The sequence below is a fragment of the Vigna angularis genome, chromosome 4 (assembly GCF_016808095.1).
Source record: "Vigna angularis cultivar LongXiaoDou No.4 chromosome 4, ASM1680809v1, whole genome shotgun sequence".
Classification (NCBI taxonomy): Eukaryota; Viridiplantae; Streptophyta; class Magnoliopsida; order Fabales; family Fabaceae; genus Vigna; species Vigna angularis.
Window position 1 is genome coordinate 22633000 of NC_068973.1, and position 19441 is coordinate 22652440.

At 36.3% G+C, this 19441-nt stretch overlaps 1 protein-coding gene across 1 annotated transcript; it reads right to left on the bottom strand.

Annotated features, from left to right (window-relative positions):
• Window positions 1–1319: 1319 nt before the first annotated feature.
• On the bottom strand, window positions 1320–6020 carry LOC108348006 (ribonucleoside-diphosphate reductase large subunit). Its single transcript, XM_017587503.2, has 17 exons — window positions 5678–6020; window positions 5516–5577; window positions 5336–5423; window positions 4688–4951; window positions 4330–4570; window positions 4170–4246; window positions 3886–4056; window positions 3693–3785; window positions 3453–3602; window positions 3268–3354; window positions 2989–3153; window positions 2789–2908; window positions 2402–2604; window positions 2164–2313; window positions 1944–2091; window positions 1675–1758; window positions 1320–1595 (listed from the first exon to the last, which is right to left on the bottom strand). Exons 1-17 carry the CDS (start codon window positions 5903–5905, stop codon window positions 1479–1481), a joined length of 2448 nt encoding a protein of 815 aa, XP_017442992.1. The 5' UTR covers window positions 5906–6020; the 3' UTR covers window positions 1320–1478.
• Between the last annotated feature and the right edge of the window lie 13421 nt (window positions 6021–19441).

Below are 19441 nucleotides of genomic sequence, written 5' to 3' on the forward strand. Positions count from 1 at the left end.
ACCAAATCAGAAATCATACACAATATCAGAGATCATTCATAACAGCTCAAACAGCATACTGATCATACATGAAAATCAGATCACACACATGCAAGTATAAATTAAACATATAAGCTTCCCTTACCCAGATCCGTACTGCAACTTCTCGTAATCTTAAGATTTGTGGCTTCGTCCAACTAACGTTTTTCTACCCTCAATGGTTCCTTCTCTCTTCCAAATCAAATCAGCTTCAGCTACTGAAACCGAACGGTTCTTCTTGAAGCCCTTGTCACCAGGAGTCCTTCTATGGTGTCGGAATCGTGATCGGAGATGAGACGGTGGTGATGTTAGAGAGAATGTGGGGAAGTCGTAGAGAGAAAGAGGAGAGAAAGAATTTTCCAGAATTATGAAAGGAGTGTGCGCGTAGAGCGAGAGATGAGTTTTTCTGAGAATGCATGCCTTGTTTCCAGTGCCGAACGAACGTCCGCTCCTCGTCAGCCACGTGCATTCCACTAACGCTTTCCAGACTCCTCTCGCCGTGACACCTGGCGTTCACTAGTGAACTGCCGCGCTCTCCGAGTGACACGCAAACTGCACTGCGTTTCCCCACTCCAGACTCCATGCAGCGTGACACCTGGCGTCCGCTGTTGGAATGCTCCTTCCTGCTGCTGCCACGTACGCTGTTGAGGTGCCTCGTTCTCCAGCTGCCACGCGTACTCCAACGTACGTTATTTTCCAGGATCTTACATTATACATACTTATATTACAACATTTTCCATTTTTAAGCTTTTTTTTATTAAATTTTAGTAAAAGAAAAGAAACATGTGAGAAATTAACATTAATGTAATTAACTTACGAAGTTAATTAATGTGTGCCGATACATGCTTATTACTGATATTTCACGCTTATTCATGTCTTAATTTATGTCTTGTCATTTTCTAATTCTATATATAACCATAAATTTATTGAATTCAAACATTGGTAACACCGAACTGTATAATATAAAAGGCACTGTCAACAGGGAAACAATGGCATCGAGATAAAATACAGGTTAACTTTGAAAATATAGCAAAAAGTACTTAAAAATGTTAATCAAAGGCATGCGAAAACACTTTCTTTTTTCTCCACTTTCAATGTGTTCAGTCTAAACCATTTTAAAATTTTGAAATGTTTTTAAAACTTTTGTTGTTTTTTCAACATAATTGAACAATGTACACAATATCAAATATTATCCAATAATCTAGATTTCGTACGATAATATTATCTGCATTCAATTTCTGTATAAATATATTCTGACTGACTTGCCATAACTCATTGCTCACTAATATAAACTTATACAATAAGCAAAAATACAGATGACATTGATGCCAAAATATATACAAAGCTTTTGTCATTCATAAAGCAATAGATTAACACGTGATTTATGTTGTAACATTTATCTTTATCGCCTATAGGCCCAAAAGGAATATGGAAAAAGATGGGTTAACCTCTGAAAAAGTTCAACTCCCACAAGCTAGGCATTCTTCACGGTTGGTTAAAGAGCACAACATTTGTGCCATTTTTGTATTATCATCACACTCCACATCGCAGTTTTCTTGCATTTCATTAGACTTTTCCTGCATTCACAGCAAAGATATTTGGTATCAAAATGTGCAAATACATTGAATGTAAAAAACTGTAATGAATTTTTGTTACTTTGAGAACAGTGGTGTCGACGGTGAACTTGATAGCATCAGCTGCAGCTCGTGATCGAAGATAGTACATTCCAGTCTTCAGACCCTTTAATTACCAAAAAATAAAGTAAAACTTTGATCAGCAAACAGTTGGCCTAGAATTCCCCAACTGTATTTAAAAAATAATGTCAACCAGCAAGGAAACAGAATAGAAAATATCAAACAATTAAACCCAAATGTATATTTGAACATTCACACTAACACACAAGCAAGTCCTGTATTAGTAGCTACCTTGGACCATGCATGGAAATGCAAAGAAGTCAGCTTTCCGAAGTTGGGTTGATCAATGTGAATATTTAAGCTTTGGCTCTGATCTATGTAGCATCCTCGATCAGCAGCCATATCTACCAATGTCCTTTGTTTAATCTCCCAAACAGTTCTGCTCATAATAAATTAGAGTGAGTACCTTGAAGCAAAATGTTGGGTTTTAAATAAATGGTAAATCTCATACTTGTATATGGTCTTCAGTTCATAAGGTATTTCTGGAATTTTCTGTACAGAGCCATCTTCATAGATAATATTATTCTTCAGTGTAGGAGACCACAGTCCCATTTCCGTCAAGTCATGAAGAAGATGCTTGTTGACAACAACAAACTCACCACTACAAACCAACGGTTGTCAATTAATTAAGATAAGATAATGCCACAATTATACACCAAGACAGAATAAGTTAGGGTGAAAAGGCCAACCTTAAAACTCTACGACTATAGATATTTGAAGTATATGGTTCAAAGCACTCATTATTTCCAAGAATCTGACTAGTGGATGCAGTAGGCATAGGAGCCACGAGAAGTGAATTTCTCACACCATTCTCTGATATCAACTCCCTTAGTGCACCCCAATCCCAACGTCTTGAGGGCGTCACACCCCACATGTCTGGCTGGAGAATTCCCTGAGAAATATAAAAATCACTTAAGCATGTAGAAATACCTTGGATGAGTAGGTTACTAACTATAGACCTTGAAATTTAAGTTGCATGTTCATACAAGTAACACAAAATCAGATATAACATATGCTGCATAACTATTCTCGAGCTCGGGACCTCAATAAGAAGGCATATTTGAAAGTTGCTATACCTTGCTTACAGGACTACCACTGTATGTCTCATAGGAACCTTCTTTTGCAGCCAAATCAGATGAAGTTTTCAGTGCATGATAGTAAATAGTCTCAAATATTTCCTTGTTTAAGTGCTGAGCCTACATTCATATCCAAGTAAACTATAAGACTGAAGTGCAGATAAAACGATTATAAACATCAGTCCCGGGATAAGATTTACCTCTGGTGAATCAAACGGCATACCAAGCAGTATGAAAGCATCAGCAAGACCCTGTACTCCAATACCAATGGGTCTGTGCCGTAAGTTTGACCGCTTTGCATTTTCAATCGGGTAGTAATTAACATCAATCACTTTGTTCAGGTTAGTTGTGACCAGCGCAGTAATCTGTCATTAGTCAAAATGACAAAAACACAACCATCACAAGTTTAGCTGTATACAATGGCAGTGTCACTTGGGTACAATACACATGTTGAAAAACAGAATGTTGGTTAACCGTACCTCTGCTAGTTTATCAAAGTCAAAATACCGATTCCGAGAGCCAGTGCTTCCAACTAGCTTAGATGGATGAGATTCCATCGGAACATCCTTGTAGTAAGGAGAAAAACATTAAGATCGGGAACTTAAAAAAAGGTCCAAACCAACTAATGTGACCACAACACGTCAAAATTCAACAGATGTCATACCTTCTCTCTTACAAATCGTGGTAGTGCAATGGATGCAAGATTGCACACAGCAGTTTCAGTTGGACTTGAATACTCAATTACCTCAGTACACAAGTTTGACGATTTAATTGTGCCCAAATTCTGTTGGTTGCTTTTCCTATTGCAAGTATCCTAGAATAAAAAAAGAGAAAAAAGAGAGGAAGAATTCAACAGGTGAAAACAACAAACACAAAGTGAGTCAAAGACATTTATGTAAGCTACCTTAAAAAGCATGTAAGGGGTTCCGGTTTCTATCTGTGATTTCAGAATTTCAAACCACAGGTTCTGTGCCTGGACAACCTTCTTTGCTTTCCCCTATATGTTATGAAATATATTTCAGGTTCAAATAACCAACACCTAGAAGCACTTCAAATAAACATGCAAAAAGAAACCAATAAGTGAAGACTGAACTTACTTCTCTTTCATATCGATGATAAAGCTCCTCAAATTCCTGACCCCAACAATCTGCCAAACGTGGTGCTTCATTGGGACAAAACAAAGACCAATGTCCATTACTCTGAACTCTTTCCATAAAGAGATCTGGCACCCAAAGAGCATAAAACAGATCTCGTGCACGATGTTCCTCCTGCAAGCATAATAGCAATACACTTGGTGAGAAGAATAAATATGTTCAACCAGCTCCTTTGATGATAGTCAAAATATTTTGTTACCGCCACATTTCAGCTAACTCAATCATACCTTTCCATGATTTTTTCTTAAATCTAAGAACTCGAACATATCAGCGTGCCATGGCTCCAAGTACACAGCAAATGCTCCTACAAGAAGATCATAATCATAAAGTTTAAAAAACAAATTATTAGGAGACAAGAAAAATGGGTATTGCTTATAAACGAGATACCTTTCCTCTTGCCTCCCCCCTGATCAACATAGCGGGCAGTATCATTGAACACACGTAACATTGGAACAATGCCGTTGGACGTCCCATTTGTCCCACGAATATAACTGCCGGTAGCACGAATGTTGTGGACAGAGACACCAATTCCTCCAGCTGATTTGCTAATAATAGCACACTCCTTCAAAGTTTCATATATCCCCTCTATGCTATCATCATTCATGCACACAAGGAAGCAACTACTCAGCTGCCAATTCACATAAGCAACATAAATAAGACAAATCATCAATTCACTGATGAAACATAGATTAAAAAAAAAAGGAAAAAACTATTTTTAATATAGTGAAATAAAAATGTCTCGTACTTGAGGCCTAGGAGTTCCAGCATTGAAAAGAGTAGGAGATGCGTGGGTGAACCATCGTTGAGACATCATGTGGTAAGTTCTGACAGCAGATTCTATGTCATCCTTGTGAATCCCAACCGCGACTCTCATCAACATGTGTTGCGGCCTTTCCACAACCTTCCCTTGAACCTTTAAGAGGTAAGACCTCTCAAGGGTTTTGAACCCAAAATAATCATAGTCGAAGTCCCTGTCATAGATTATCTCGCTGTCCAAACGAGAAGCATTCTACAACCAGACAAAAATAACATAAAGATAATTTCAGCACATACAAAAGAAATACATTCAAACAACTTCCTTCATTATATATCATAGATCACAAAATTAAAATCAGTCTTCTGTTCCACCCTCAATACCAAAACGTCATTTATAGTTGTGAAACAAGTTACGCGTATAAAAACGTACTAAGAAAACAAAATATCATCACATGGTCCAAAACTATCGTAATCTCAAACAATCTACACATATGATATTATCCAATTTACCAAATTCTCTTTCGTATGAACTAAAAATGTTTAGCTTGACATCAAAATGTATCAGAATCACAGACACTGCGCAAAACTGGATCAGATTACATCTTCCTAAAATGAATATACGATGACCACAAGGTACCTTCATAATTATCTCATAAACATCATCAGCGACCAGAGGAGCCTTCAACCCCGATTTCTTGTTAATATGATAGTACATGATCTTGATCCTGAATCCACAACAAATATGAGTTCCAACCACACAAAACCACGCTAACAATAACAAATTAAAAACGCGATTATAATTTCCAGTGTCGCCTACGTATCCGAGAACGACTTCTTGGTGTTCTTGTGGAGATTCGAAACGGCAATCCTAGCAGCCAACTGCAACACGAAACGAAATCACTTATGGTAACCCATCCAAAACATACATGACACCGCAATTTCAACCAATCAAGCTGAAATTGAGGAAAGGGAAACTAACACAAGCGTAATCGGGATGGTTTGCAGTCATGGCGGCGGCTGTTTCGGCTGCCAACTCGTCGAGTTGACTGGTGGTGACGCCTTTATAGACGCCGGCGCAGACTTTCTGAGCAACGAGAACGGCATCGCAGTGAACGGTGCTCAAGCCATAACTGAGTTTCTTGAGGCGAGCGGTTATTTTGTCGAAGTGCACCGCTTCTTGGCGTCCGTCCCTCTTTACGACGTACATTTTTACAAACAGTCACTGGTAATGGTTGTTTTGTGATGTTGGGTTTGGCGCGAGTCGGAGAAGGTACACTGACTTTAATATATAGGGGAGGGAAGGGGGTTTGAAATTAGGGTTATGATCGGTTTGATTTTAAAATTTTCCCGCTAATTTATCTGAATGCCTTTTCTTGCGTAATGATGGCGTGTTGTGTGTTCCGGGTGTAGATAGGTGGCGCGTAATTGAGGGTGGAGCTAGGTGTGGGACCCACTTTTATAGTTCGCTTAAAATTTGGATACTAACGTGCCGACGCTAATACGCGCGAAACTTGTTCAGCACTTTGGCGCCGCTTGGGTTGATTGGCTAGGACCGTGGGATTGATGGACTTGAATATTTGGACGGCTGTTAGAGAACCCTTCGTCCGCACTTTTCTTTTCTGCTGTTAACTTCTTCGCTACTCTTTTGTATGTTCCTTTTTAAAAAATTTAATCACCCCACGTGGTTCACACTGGCATGTTTGAGAATGTGTTTACAGGTGGTTGTGAAAATTAAATTGTTTTAAGAATTAATTTTATATAATAAATCAATTTTTTATTGGATAAATTTATTGAAAACCTATTTGAAAATAATTAATTATAGAAAAAGGTACGTAACTGAAAGAGAAAAAAACTGTTTGAAATATATCATAAGCTACCATTTTCTCTAATTTCATAAAATTTATTTTCAAAATAAAAGTTTTATTATTTCTGTCATGTCTTTGAGTTATGGTGAAAACTTTAACGTTGTGTTCACTTGGGATAATTGGAGGAGATGATTTGGGAGAGAGTGATTGAATGAATTTAAGTAATTAAGAGTGTATTTAGAGGTAAAGTTTGTGAGAATTAGTGTATGATTTGATTGATGTAACAGATAAAAAAAATTGTTTAATGGGTAAAAATTAAAGATTACCAAAATGTCCTTAGTTATTTGTAACATCCCAAAATTTATACAGTCATCAACTATATAATAGAATATTAAAATATATTAATATGACAAAAACAGTTTTACAATTTAAAAGGATCAGGTTCACAAGTGGCCAAACGGCCTTACGTAGATACAAATAAACGTACGAGCGTTCACTAAAAATTAAGAACGAACGGTTTACAAAACTAAATACCGAACGTCCAACTATACAACTATAGCCAAAGGGCGCTCGTTCTAAAACGGCCCGCTAACCTAACTAAGCTAACAGCTCACCGAACGTCCTTCTGTTCGGCCGTCACTTCAATCTCTACAAGATTCTCTTCAGCAATAATTCCTTCTTCAAGCGTTTCTTCCAAAGATGCATCTCCCTCTGCTCACATCCACACGGATGATCATTGCAAGGACAAGACGGACATACATAATCAGACAACACAAAGGAATACGAAGGGTAAGCTTATTGAATTTAATTCAAGAAAAACATACATTTCATAACATATCAAATACGCATCAAATAATTTACAACACATACTTCAATTCATTCATTAATTCAATCAAATTCCTGATACTAGACAGACCGTCCGGACTGTATGAATCCTTTGTAGCTAAGGCGTCCATGCACCCAGGTGGGATAACTGGAATATTCATCAGTCGCCACCTGAGGTTAGTCCGTTCTGTCCAAGTTACAGTTATGGACTAAGACCTCCTGCCATTCCCACACATGACATACTCCTCTCTACTTGAGAACGAGCACTCACGGAATATCAGGATGAACCACCATCTAAGCTTACCACGTTCATACTTTACAAATTTCAATTTCCACCCAAGAGTCGTTCCTCCCTAGAACGCTCGTTCAAAATCCACAATCATAATTTCAGTTCTTATACTGTTCGCACATCATAATACTTCCTTTTAAATACATTTTCATTCTTTGTTCCACTTTCATAAAAGGACGAACGTTCAATCCTCTTCATAATGAGGACGAACGTCAAGAGCGAGACAGAAAAATCCTCTTTTCCAAAGGGATAAAGCTGACACTTTTTACATGACGAACGTTATTACAATTGGAATCAGTTAAGTGAACTGACTCTAGAACAATTCAACTTATACTTAGAATAAGTCAATAATCAAGATTCAGAGTCAATCCAACTGAATGAAGATACAAAAGACGAGTGCTAAATGTACTAAGTACAATTTAGTTAGAATAAACCGACTGCCAGTAAATGACCGGACGCGGTACGCGAATTCACTGAAGTTTAGGACGAACGTAATTTAAGTTTTTGGACGAACGCTTATGGGAATTCAGGACGAACGCTATTTCAGCTCGTTGATAATAAACGAACATTCGGTATAGGACCGAGCGCTACTTATCACTTACACTTTGGGACGAGCGTTCGGTATAAGACCGAGCGCCACTTAGGACGTACGCTTTGGGTCGATACCCATCGCTGATTCAAAATCTAAAAAAAAATAGGATTTTATATAAGTTGTAATGGTGAAGTTACGTTTTTAACAATATGACTAAGTGTCTGGAGGTGTATTCTCAAGCTTCTCAAATCTTCATACCACTCAGGATATCTACGTTTGGCTGAACGCTCAAACGCAAAGTTATTTATAAGAGGGCGTTCGTCCTCAAATAGAATCCTTTCCAAATGAAAGGGTTCGACTATTTCAAAGAATTTACTGAGAATACCGAACGGTCAAAGACCGTTTTTGATAACGACCGTTCATTATCATAGATTTCATATTCAAATTCAACTTACTGTAACACATTTTTCAGTATAAACTTTCATAAATTAAATTACTCATATCATAGTACAATCCATACTTCTCATACATCAACTCATCATCAAAATCATATACTAAAATCTGATACCATAGATCATAATTAACAAAATTCATAGAACATGCATCCAACACAGTACAACTTAACAGAACAACCATGCAACCCAGTATAACTCAAGAATTAAATTTAATAAGCTTCCCTTACCCGGATTCAGTAGTGATCGTTCTAAGAAAGATCTTGACTCGTCCAAATGTGGCTTTCTATTCTCAACTTTTCTCTTAAACTCTTCAACTAGAACTAACCAAAAGAAAATGTAGAGACTTAGTTTTCACCCTTGCATTCAGCCGAATTTGGGTTTGCAGGGAAACCAGAAACGAGCGTCTAGGTTGGGAAACTTACCGGTTACAGAGCTGGAAGTTGTTCGGTCTAAAATGAAGCTCACGGTGCAAGGGACGTTCCTACGGTGCTGAAACGTGAACGGAGAAAAGGATGGTAAGTTGCAGAAGAGGGAAGGAGAAGGGTTCTAGAGAGAAGGAGGAGAAATGGAGAATCTGAGTTTGGAAGGGGAGAAGGTGCGCGTGAGAGAGAGTGGGAGATTTTTCCAGAAAATTCACTTTTGTTCAAATCCCACTGTTAGACGGACGAGCGTCCCTCTCGTCGACACCGGTACCCCACCACTGACTTCAGAAGTTTCTAATTGACAAGTGGCGCGCATGCATGGATCGGTGGAGGATTTTTAATGCATTGAACGCGTGGCACGGTGCATTAATGGAAGCAGAGAGGTGATTCAGCATAGTAATAAATGAGACGTGACATTATTAAAATAATATAAAATGATAATTATTAATGTTATATTTAATTGTAAAAATGTTTATAAAGAATAAAAAATTAACATTAATTATTTAATTATTAAAATTTAAATTTAAGAGCCTATTTAATATTATCAATTTTTTTTATTTATTTAAAGATTAAATTAGAAGGTTTCTAAGGCAAAATCTTAATTAGTTTTTAAGATAATATTAAATGATGTTAAATATTTATATATTAGAATTTAAATTTAAGAGGCAATTTAATACATCATTATAATAATCCATTACAATAGAAGAAGAATAATAATACTCAATTAATATTGAAGAATAAAAAAAAGATTAAAGAGAAAACATAAAGAAAGCTTCTTCTTTCTTCCAAATGTCCTTTGGAAAAACAGATTGCTGATAACAATTGACCTTAAAGACAACCTTTATGACTTAGAAATTAGCTTGAAATCATGCTTCTGCTTAAGTTTTGGAAATAAGAGAGTTGGATGGGTTTTATGTTTGGTTTCCTTGTTTTTTCAGGAATTGAGATGAATTAGATGAAAGAAGTTGAAGTAGTAAGGAGCTGGACTCAAGAAAGAAAGTGAAAGTGCTTAAAAGAAGAGTTGCAGTCACCGTTGAGCGCAATTTTACCGCTGAGTGGCATTTTGAAGTCCCGCAGTCACCGCTGAGGGCCAAAACTGCAGCTGAGCGTCAATTCTGAAGACCCGCACTTACCGCTGAGCGGCAAAAGTGCCGCTGAGCGCCATTAATTTGGGCTTGGGCCTATTTTCTTTAATTTTTAGGAAACTATATAAGGTTTTAGTCGAATTAGGGTTAGTATCTTTGGACAGAAAGAGGCGAAATCACACTTTCTTCACCCCTTGGAGGAGGATTTTGGATGTTCAAGCTCTATTCTTCAACTTCTAGGGTTGTATCTTTCATTCTTTCATTGTTTTTCATCTAGTTTCACCATGTCTATGGTGAACTAAACCTTCATTGTTGTTGGGGAACCAATGTAATCCTTTGAAACTCTCATGTATTGAAATGGTTTTATATTCTATATGCTTTCTTTCATTAATTGTTAGGGTTTTTCTTCTATACTCTATGCATGCTTTGTTTAACTCATTCAATTGCATGATCATTGATGTTATTTGTATGGACACATATATGTAAATCTAGAACTGAAGAAATTCTCCCAAGAGCAATATTGCCTAGACATAGGGATAGGAGGATTGGTTGCCTTTAAGCTTCTGTGTGAATGTAATGCATGAATAATTGCTAGGGAGACAAGATATTGTAAACTAGTGATTAAGAGTAGGCTTTCTTCACCGAGACATCGGGTTTAAGGTAAATTAGAAAGTGACATTAACATTAATGAAGAAAGATGAATTCTTGAATACATGAGAGTGGATAGGATGAATCGGAAACCCCAACAACATCATTATTCCATATTTTACATCAGTCACTTTTGCTTCTTTTAATCCAATTGATCAACACATGCATTCATATTTATTTTTCAGTATTTGCATCTAAACCTACAAGATTTCATTTACAAGTCCAATTTAATCAACAAATCACATAACTGTTTAGGCTGTGAGTCCTTTGGGAAACGATACTTGATCTTACCATTTTATTATTACTTGATAAGATTCGGTACACTTGCCGAGTATTAACAACTGCACACAGGCAATGTTATTCAATGATGTTAAAGTAGTTGTTGAGTTTTTGTTTAAGTCAGAAAAGAAAAGGGTGTGTTTAGGCCTTTCTCCTGAGCCAATATTTTTTCCAATTTTTGTTTGAGCCTTTATCCTCTCACAGGCCCAGCTTTGGGCTGCTTGGTGAAGCTTCTTCACTCCCTTTCTCTTTGTCTCACACGAAAAGGTAGCTAGGGTAGCACCTTTCTTCTTCTCCAACTAAGACCTCCAGCAATGGGAGTCTTGCAGCGCGCACGGGGAAAATTCTTTCCCTTTCTCTTTGGTTCGTGCAATCTCTTTTTCTTCATGGACAAACCCAGCGTTGGGGTCTTTTTGTCACGTCGCCGATGAGCTATTTCTCTCCTTCTCCGTTCTAGGGAGGTCGCGAGGCAGAAAGCGAGATACCCTTCTCTTTTCTCTTTCTGTTTTGGACTGCTTGTAGGGGAACCACTTTTCTCCTTCATCTTTGCTCCAGATCGCGCATGCAACCGAATACAAAGCTCGTTGAGAAGTATGTGAACCGAATATCATCCACTGGAACCGAATACGGGTTCTTCAAAAATTATTCACATTCCTGGAACCGAATACGGGTGGAAGGTAACCGAATACACCTCCACTCTTCTTCCTCTTCTTTAGCTTTGAACTCGTCTTCATCTTCAACCATCATCTTAAAATCGATTATTATGTCAGCTTTAGGAGTTGGAATTATACAATGTGCAAGGGTAAATTAAACATTAGATGGTAAATCCCTTCAAATCTATGCACTCCAACGGGTGATGAAAAATTCCCCAATCCCGCAAATCCACACTATTCGTTCCTCGCATTTCGGCTAAAGTGAACATTCATTTCTTCGCATTTCATCGCCCTTAAACATGCGTGAACAATTCTTTCTGCTCAAGTGAACATAGCGTAAATTATTCTATTCCAAAGTTAGTTTAAATTATAGAATTATTCTTTCACAAACTTGTAATTTTCAATAGAATTGTCTGAATAATTATGTATTGTGTAACACAAAAATATAAAGGAGTGAATAAAAACAAGAAAAATCGTCTCTAAAAGAAGTAAAACCAATATTATTCCTTTTTTTCAATCAAAGACCTCTAAATTTTTATTTTGTTTTTTACTTTTATCTATTATTTTTCTCAACCAAATAGATTTATGTAGAAGAAATTAGGAGATCATCACTGGTCGAATGGTCAAGATATTAGGAGATTAACACTAATATTAATTAATTTAGTAGAAAATGTGATAATTTGGCCTTGAATAGATTACTGTTAGTTAAAGGCATATTTTGAAAACTATAAATAAAAATTTGAGGTAAAGAGATAAGTAATTTGTATTTATTGTAAATCAATTGTTATAACAGTTGAACGAATACGGACTTTAACATCGAAGTACCTCATGTAGGTAATCTTCCAGTTAGACTAAATAGAGTAAAAGAAAAAAAAAACCGAGACAAGTACCTGGACACATAGAGTTTGAGAGACTTATAATCTCAACCCATAAATCGAAACCGTATATATATTTTGATGAGTACAATTATAAGACATGATGAAGAGAGTTATAATTTCTTTTAAATATTTTATAAGAGTTGTTAACTATGTTACGATATTATGGATATTATTTACTATCAAATTTTAATGAGTTATATCAGGACTAATGATGAACAATTTTATGAACACCAAAATGTGATGTCACAAACTTGTTTTACAATCGGCAAGTATGACCGAATCGTTTCAAGTAATAAACTTGGTAAGACCAAGTATCGTTCTCCCAAAGGACTCACGGCCTAGTTTAGTTATGTGATTTGTTGATTAGCTAAGACTTAAGAACGAAATAATTGGATTTTAATATGCAAAAGACGAAAATAAACATGTATGCATGAGAATGATCAATGGCTAAAACAAAATACAAATACTTTCAATGGAATATATGGATGAGTATGTTGTTGGGGTTCATCAATTTCATCTTATCCACTCTCATATATTTTAGGAATTCAACATTCAATTCATCATTGTTAATGCCACTCTCTAAATTACCTTTCAAGAAGGCTTCTCCCTAATTACGAGTTCATATGATTCCTAGCATCCCTAATAATTAGTTTATTCAGCGCAGGAGCTTAAGGCAACCAATATACTATTGGGAGAAATTCCCCAGATCTAGACTTCCCCGTACGTTTCCATATCGACAAAATCAATAATCATGCAGTGAATGAGTTAAACAAAGCAAGCATTGAGCAAAGAAGGAAGTTGGTGCGACTCGAGGAAGTTGCGCTCAGCGCCCCGAGAAAGGGCACTCGGGCGCGAGCCAGAAGTATCCTACGCTGAGGGCTCTAGAAAAGGGCAGCCAAGCGTGAGACATTGTTCTTTGGCGTTGAGGGCCCCTAAAGTGGCGTTGAGTGCTGTTGCGATCCTCCTTTCTTGATGCTTGTCCATCCCTTCCTGAGTTCCAACTCCTTACTATTTCAACTCTTCTTCCAAATCATCTCAATTCCTGTTGAAAACACTGAAATCTAGCACAAAACCATTAAATTCACCTTCAACTCTCTTTATTCCTCAAAACCATGATTCCAAGCTAGTTTCTAAGTCAAAAAGGGTGTTTTTAATATCCAAATGAAGAATCAAATAACGATAAATTCAACCGTTATCACAACCCCAAACTTAGAACTTTGCTTGTCCTCAAGCAAACAAAATGTAACTTGTGCTAGATTCCCTTGATTTTGTAGGCTATTGGAATGATTTGAAAGAAGAGTTAAAGTACCGAATGGTTGGAATGCAACAAAGTCAACCAGAATGCAAAAAAGTCAACCAGAGTGTAGAAAAGTCAACCAGACTGTTGAAAAGTCAACCATAGTGCAAAAAAGTCAACCATAGTGCAGAAAAGTCAACCAGAGTGCCAAATGGTGTCGTACACCGCCCGGGCACCCCATTTAGGGCGCTTGAGCGCCAGTTCGTGGGCTTGGACCTGTTTTCTGTTATTTTTATGTTCTATTTAAGGACTTGCACGTCCTAGGTTTTGAATCTTTTGATGGATTGAGCACAAAAACACACTTTTCAACCCTTGGGGGTAGATTTTGGGGATGTGGCAACTCTCCTTTTCCTTGAGGGTAGATTTGGGGATGTGACAGCTCTCCTCTTCTCTTTCTAGGGTTTTTCTATCTCTTTCATTCTTTCATTCCATTGTAAAATCTATTTGTTGTTAGGGGATCATGTAACCTTGTGAACTCTCATGTATTTGAATTGATTCTCAATTTCATATGCTTTTTCATTAATTGTTAGAGTAATTCATCTGTGCTTATTACATGCTTTGTTTAACTCATTCATCGCATGATTTATGAATTGCATGAGTGCCGGGAGGTTCCTTACAATTCAGGTTCTTGTTGAATTCTCCCAAGAGTAATATTTCTCAAGGATGAGGGTATGAGTCTTGGTCGTCTTAAAGCTCTTGATCTTCACATTTAATTGCCAGGAATGCTAGGAATTGCATGAGCTGGTGATTAAGGACAAACTTATTCGTCGAGGGATCGGGTCTAAGTGATTTAATGAGTGACGTTAACATTAATGCATAAAGAAGAATTCTTATATACATGAGAGTAAATTAGGTGAAATCTAAACCCCAACAACATATTCATCTCATATTATCAACTTCATCCATTCATTCTTGTGTTTAGCCTCAATTGATCAAATTGCATTCATGGTTATTTTATTGCATTTGCATTCAAAAACCCAAAAATATGTTCTTTAGAGTCTTAATTAGTTGAGTAATCACATAACTGTTTAGTGCCGTGAGTCTCTTGGGATACGATACTTGGTCTTACCATTTTGTATTACTTGTGCGATTCGGTACACTTGCCGATCCATCAACAAGTTTTTGGCGCCATTGTCGGGGATCAAAAATTTTGTTAACAACTAACTATGGATGAATTTTTCAGGATTTCTCAATGCAAGACAACAAAGGAAATATGGGACGTAAACAACGTATAACGTCACGTGTTCGACATCGTAGCACTCAATATCCAACGTTAAAAATGATCAGTGACATTTTCATAAATAAATTGAATTGCTCCACGTCAATTACTAAAATAGTACGCCGTCTAAATGTATTAACATCAAACAAGGCCCAAATGTATTAACGTCAAATAAAGCCCAAATCTAAAATGTATTAACGTCAAATAAGGCCCAAATCGACGTAAAACAATGATCTTAGAATCACATAATGTCAACTTAAGAAACATCTGACGTTCAATTTAAAATAAAAAAAATAACGAAATAGTGGTTTGCTTCCAACAGTATTACTCCTACCCACATTTGACGTCAACCATGACAAATATTTGACGTTTTATATGCCAGCATGAAGCCAAAGAGTAAATCCCTTTTTTATTCTTTATTTCTTTTCTCTTACAAACCAAACAGAACGTCCCACACTTTATGGGGTCGACGTTTAAAACAATATAGAACGTCAAACAAGTTGGGGTTGGAAGTGCTGGTCGTAATCACATAACGTCCCTAAGGAAGCAACCAACATCCAATACAAAATAAATAAATACTAAACATTGATTTAATTAATATGACGTCAACCGTAACAAAAGAAGGACGTTGTATATTACAGCTAGCAGTTATTTGTTTATTTTTCATTTAAATCAACCCATAAAATGTCAGTTTTATACTGGCTTAGACGTTTTGTTATTTAGTTCCTTTTTTATTATTTTTTTTCTTTTAAACCAACTAAATAACTTCAAATTCTTCTTTGTGTTCGATGTTGTATTTTCCAGAAATTATGTTTTTAATTTTTTCTTCTAAACTAAACGAAAAAACGTCCTTGTACTCGTGTATAACGTTAAAGTTCAATGTCCCATAACAGAACAGACAACGTTAACAATAACCTTAGTCCCTCTTTTTTTTCTTTTTTCTTTTAAACCAACCAAAGAATGTTGAACTCTTTCACCAATTCAACATTTTTTTGCCACAAATAATTTTTTTTCTTTTAAACCAACGAATAAAACGCCATAAAAGAAAGAACACATAATAAAACAAGGACATCACAACTTAATACTATGACTCTAAGACCCTATTCTGATTCATACGTCTTCCTAGAATCTTTTTCACTATAATCTTAATCAGAATCCTCTATTTATGGATTGTTATTAATCTCCTTCTGATAGAGCACATCTACTTTCTTTTCAAGCATCCACTTTCGTTGAATTGCATACAACATAAAAACATTTTTTGTTGTCATCCTTTGACCATCCAAATATGATCAACATATTTGATGGGAAGAAGAATTTGAACAACAGAAATCTGGAGGAAAGAAAAATAGTAAGAAGATAATTGATGTTTCAAATCTGTAGAACCCTTGGAGGGACATAACTGCTTTTATAACTTGAAGTTTCTTGTTTACATGATTCAATTTTTAAGTTTCTTGAAGTTGTTTTTTATAGAATTAGTGGATCTAATTTCGGAGAAAACAACGGCAAGAAACTTTAAAAAATGAATCATTCAAAAATGATCAAACTGTGCAATTGTATATAGTTAAGCATTATATTTATAGAGTCAATTCAAAACCTCTGGAAACAACACAAAATTAATGCTCACAACAACTCCAATGCCTTTCACATCAAAGCCCCCTAGAGTCAGACGTTCTATGGGAATTTAAAATGGAAAAATAAAAAATAGAGCGACCTTTGCCTTCGGATAACGAAAAATACGTCAGATGTCCAAGGAATCCGACGTTTATTGTTGGATTAAAAGAAAAAATAATTAAACCAAAAAGACACTTTGGAAGTCTGAAGAAATTGACGTCAACCTCTTTGTTTCTAGTAGCAAACTGCATTTTCCCATATATCATTTACGTAGACTATCTTTTATTATTGAAGCCCATATCAGACCCATATCAGGCCTTTCCCAACAGTAATTATTTATGTAGACATCCATTTATAAAATTTCTTGTAACAACTCCAAGGTTTCTTTGTGTTAACTTGTAACAACTCCAAGGCCTTTCAAAATGCTACAACTTCCATTCATAAAATTCATAAACTCCTTCAAGGACTTTAAAAAACAGACCCTATAGAGGACGTCGAATATTTCCAAAATCGACGTGTTATTGGAGGTTAAAAAGGAAGAATAAAAAAAGATAAAAATAAAAAAAAGGAGCAACCAACGTGAGGCGTATAACGACGTTTTTTTGCCAGAAATTATGTTTTTAATTTTTTCTTTTAAACCATCCGATAAAACAACTTCAGGAAAACTTAAAAAATGAATTATTCAAAGACGATCAAACTGTGCAATTGTATAGAGTTAAACATTATATTTGTAGAGTCAATTCAAAACCTCTAATAACAGCAAAAAATGAATACTCACAAACCTTTCACGTCGAAGTCCCCTAGAGTTCGACGTTCTATGAGAATTTAAAAAGGAAAAAGAAAAAAAAAGGAGCAACCTTTGCCTTGGGACTGCCTTTTATTATTGAAGCCAAAGGTCTCCCCACATCAGGCCTTTTCCAACAGTCATTCTTTTTTTCTATAAATATAGTTTTGGAGCCTTAGATAACCTTGTAGGCATCCATTTATAAAATTTCTGCTATGAACTCAATCTGTTAATTTTTTTCTTTGTGTTTTCTGTTATCTCCTTCAAGGACACCCATATGGCTGATCCAGTCCCAGCTGCTACCTCTGCTAATGTTGGTCCTTCTCACATGCCTTCCAATTCATCCCTGACTATGGAGGAGCATTTTGCAAACCTGTCAAAACAATTGGAGGATATGCGTCTCTTTCAACAGACTCACTTTGAACAAATATATGAGTGGCAACAAAATCATGAAGAATTTGTGATCGACCAGTTCAATGACCTTGATACTCGCATTGGAAACATTGAAAATCACTTTAATCTTCAACCTCCAGAGAGACCACCAAGTCCTGAATTTTAGATTTAGGATTTTATGTTAGTGTGCTTTCATGTTTGTTTGTTTTGAATTCCTTGGATGTTTTATCATGTTCATGTCTTGCTTTATGTGCCCTTGTAATCTTTAATGTTTTCATGAATAAAATGATCTATTGTTTTAGTACATACACTGTTTAATTGAAGGGGAGCTCATATTAAGGGGGAGCATTATAACTCTTTTTGCTTATGATCAAAAAGGGGGATGCGAAAATGGTCGGTCATCAAAATCAAGTATATGTTGAGGGTGCATCCATCAACAGACCACCTATTTTTACTGGTGATAACTATGCCTTCTAGAAAGTCAGAATGGAAATTTTTATGGGGTCTGTTGATAGAGGCATTTGGGAAGCTGTGCTAAATGGTCCCTATATTCCTAAAAGAACTGTTGATGGTGTAGAAGTAGAAAAACCATACTTTAACTAGACTCCTGAGGAAAATAGAAGAGCCCAATTTGATATTAAGGCTCGTAATATTATTTCATCTGCTGTAGTACTTGATGAATTTTATAGAATTTCAGTGTGTAAGACAACACAGGAAATGTGGGAGGTTCTCAAAGTCACACATGAGGGTATAGACGACGTGAAACGTGCAAGGAAGAATACACTCATCCAGGAGTATGAGATGTTCAGAATGCAACCTAGAGAAACAATATCTGATGTCCAGAAGCGTTTCACTCACATTGTGAACTACCTAATAGGTTTGGGTAGGACTTTTGACACTGATGAATTGAATGTGAAAATATTGAAATCATTAGACAGGTCTTGGCAACCAAAGGTGACTGCCATCTCGGAGTCTCAAAACCTCACTCAGATGTCAACGACGATTCTCTTTGGAAAGCTTCGTGAGCATGAGCTTGAGCTGAGAAGATTAACTACAGAAGAGGATCAAGGAAAAAGAAAGACGCTTGCCTTCAAGTCTGAAATCTCAAAAGGAAAAAGTTCTAAGAGAATTGAGAACGATGATTCTGATGACGATGAGGAAAACATGAGTCTTATGATTAAGAAGTTTGCTAAATTTATGAAAGCAAAGGGAAAAGACAAATACCGCGGAGAAAGGAAAGAAAATCAAGGATCTCCATCAAGCATTAAATGTTATGGATGTGGAGAAAGAGGTCATGTGAAGACTAACTGTACTAAAAAAAAGAAAAATGAAGAAAAGAAAGAAAGAAAGTTTCCAAAGAAGAAGAAAGCTTACATAGCTTGGGAAGAGAATGCTTCTAGTTCTTCAAGCTCAAGCGATTCAGATGAAGAAGCAAATTTGTGCTTAATGGCAAACTTAGAAGATGCAGGAAGCTAAGTAAGTGATTCTAGCTTAGAGTCAAGTGATGAGTTTGATTTACAAAAGGCATTTCTTGATTTGTTAAATGAATCTGAAAAACTTGATCTTTC

What these genes read in the sequence shown, in the direction of transcription:
- LOC108348006 (XM_017587503.2), bottom strand. Translation starts at nt 5,905, where the DNA reads ATGTACGTCGTAAAGAGGGACGGACGCCAAGAAGCGGTGCACTTCGAC. An exon ending in CTGGAACTCCTAGGCCTCAA is followed by an intron (nt 4,571 to 4,687) that starts GTACGAGACATT and finishes GTGAATTGGCAG; the next exon opens with CTGAGTAGTTGCTTCCTTGT. An exon ending in ATCATCGATATGAAAGAGAA is followed by an intron (nt 3,786 to 3,885) that starts GTAAGTTCAGTC and finishes CATAACATATAG; the next exon opens with GGGAAAGCAAAGAAGGTTGT.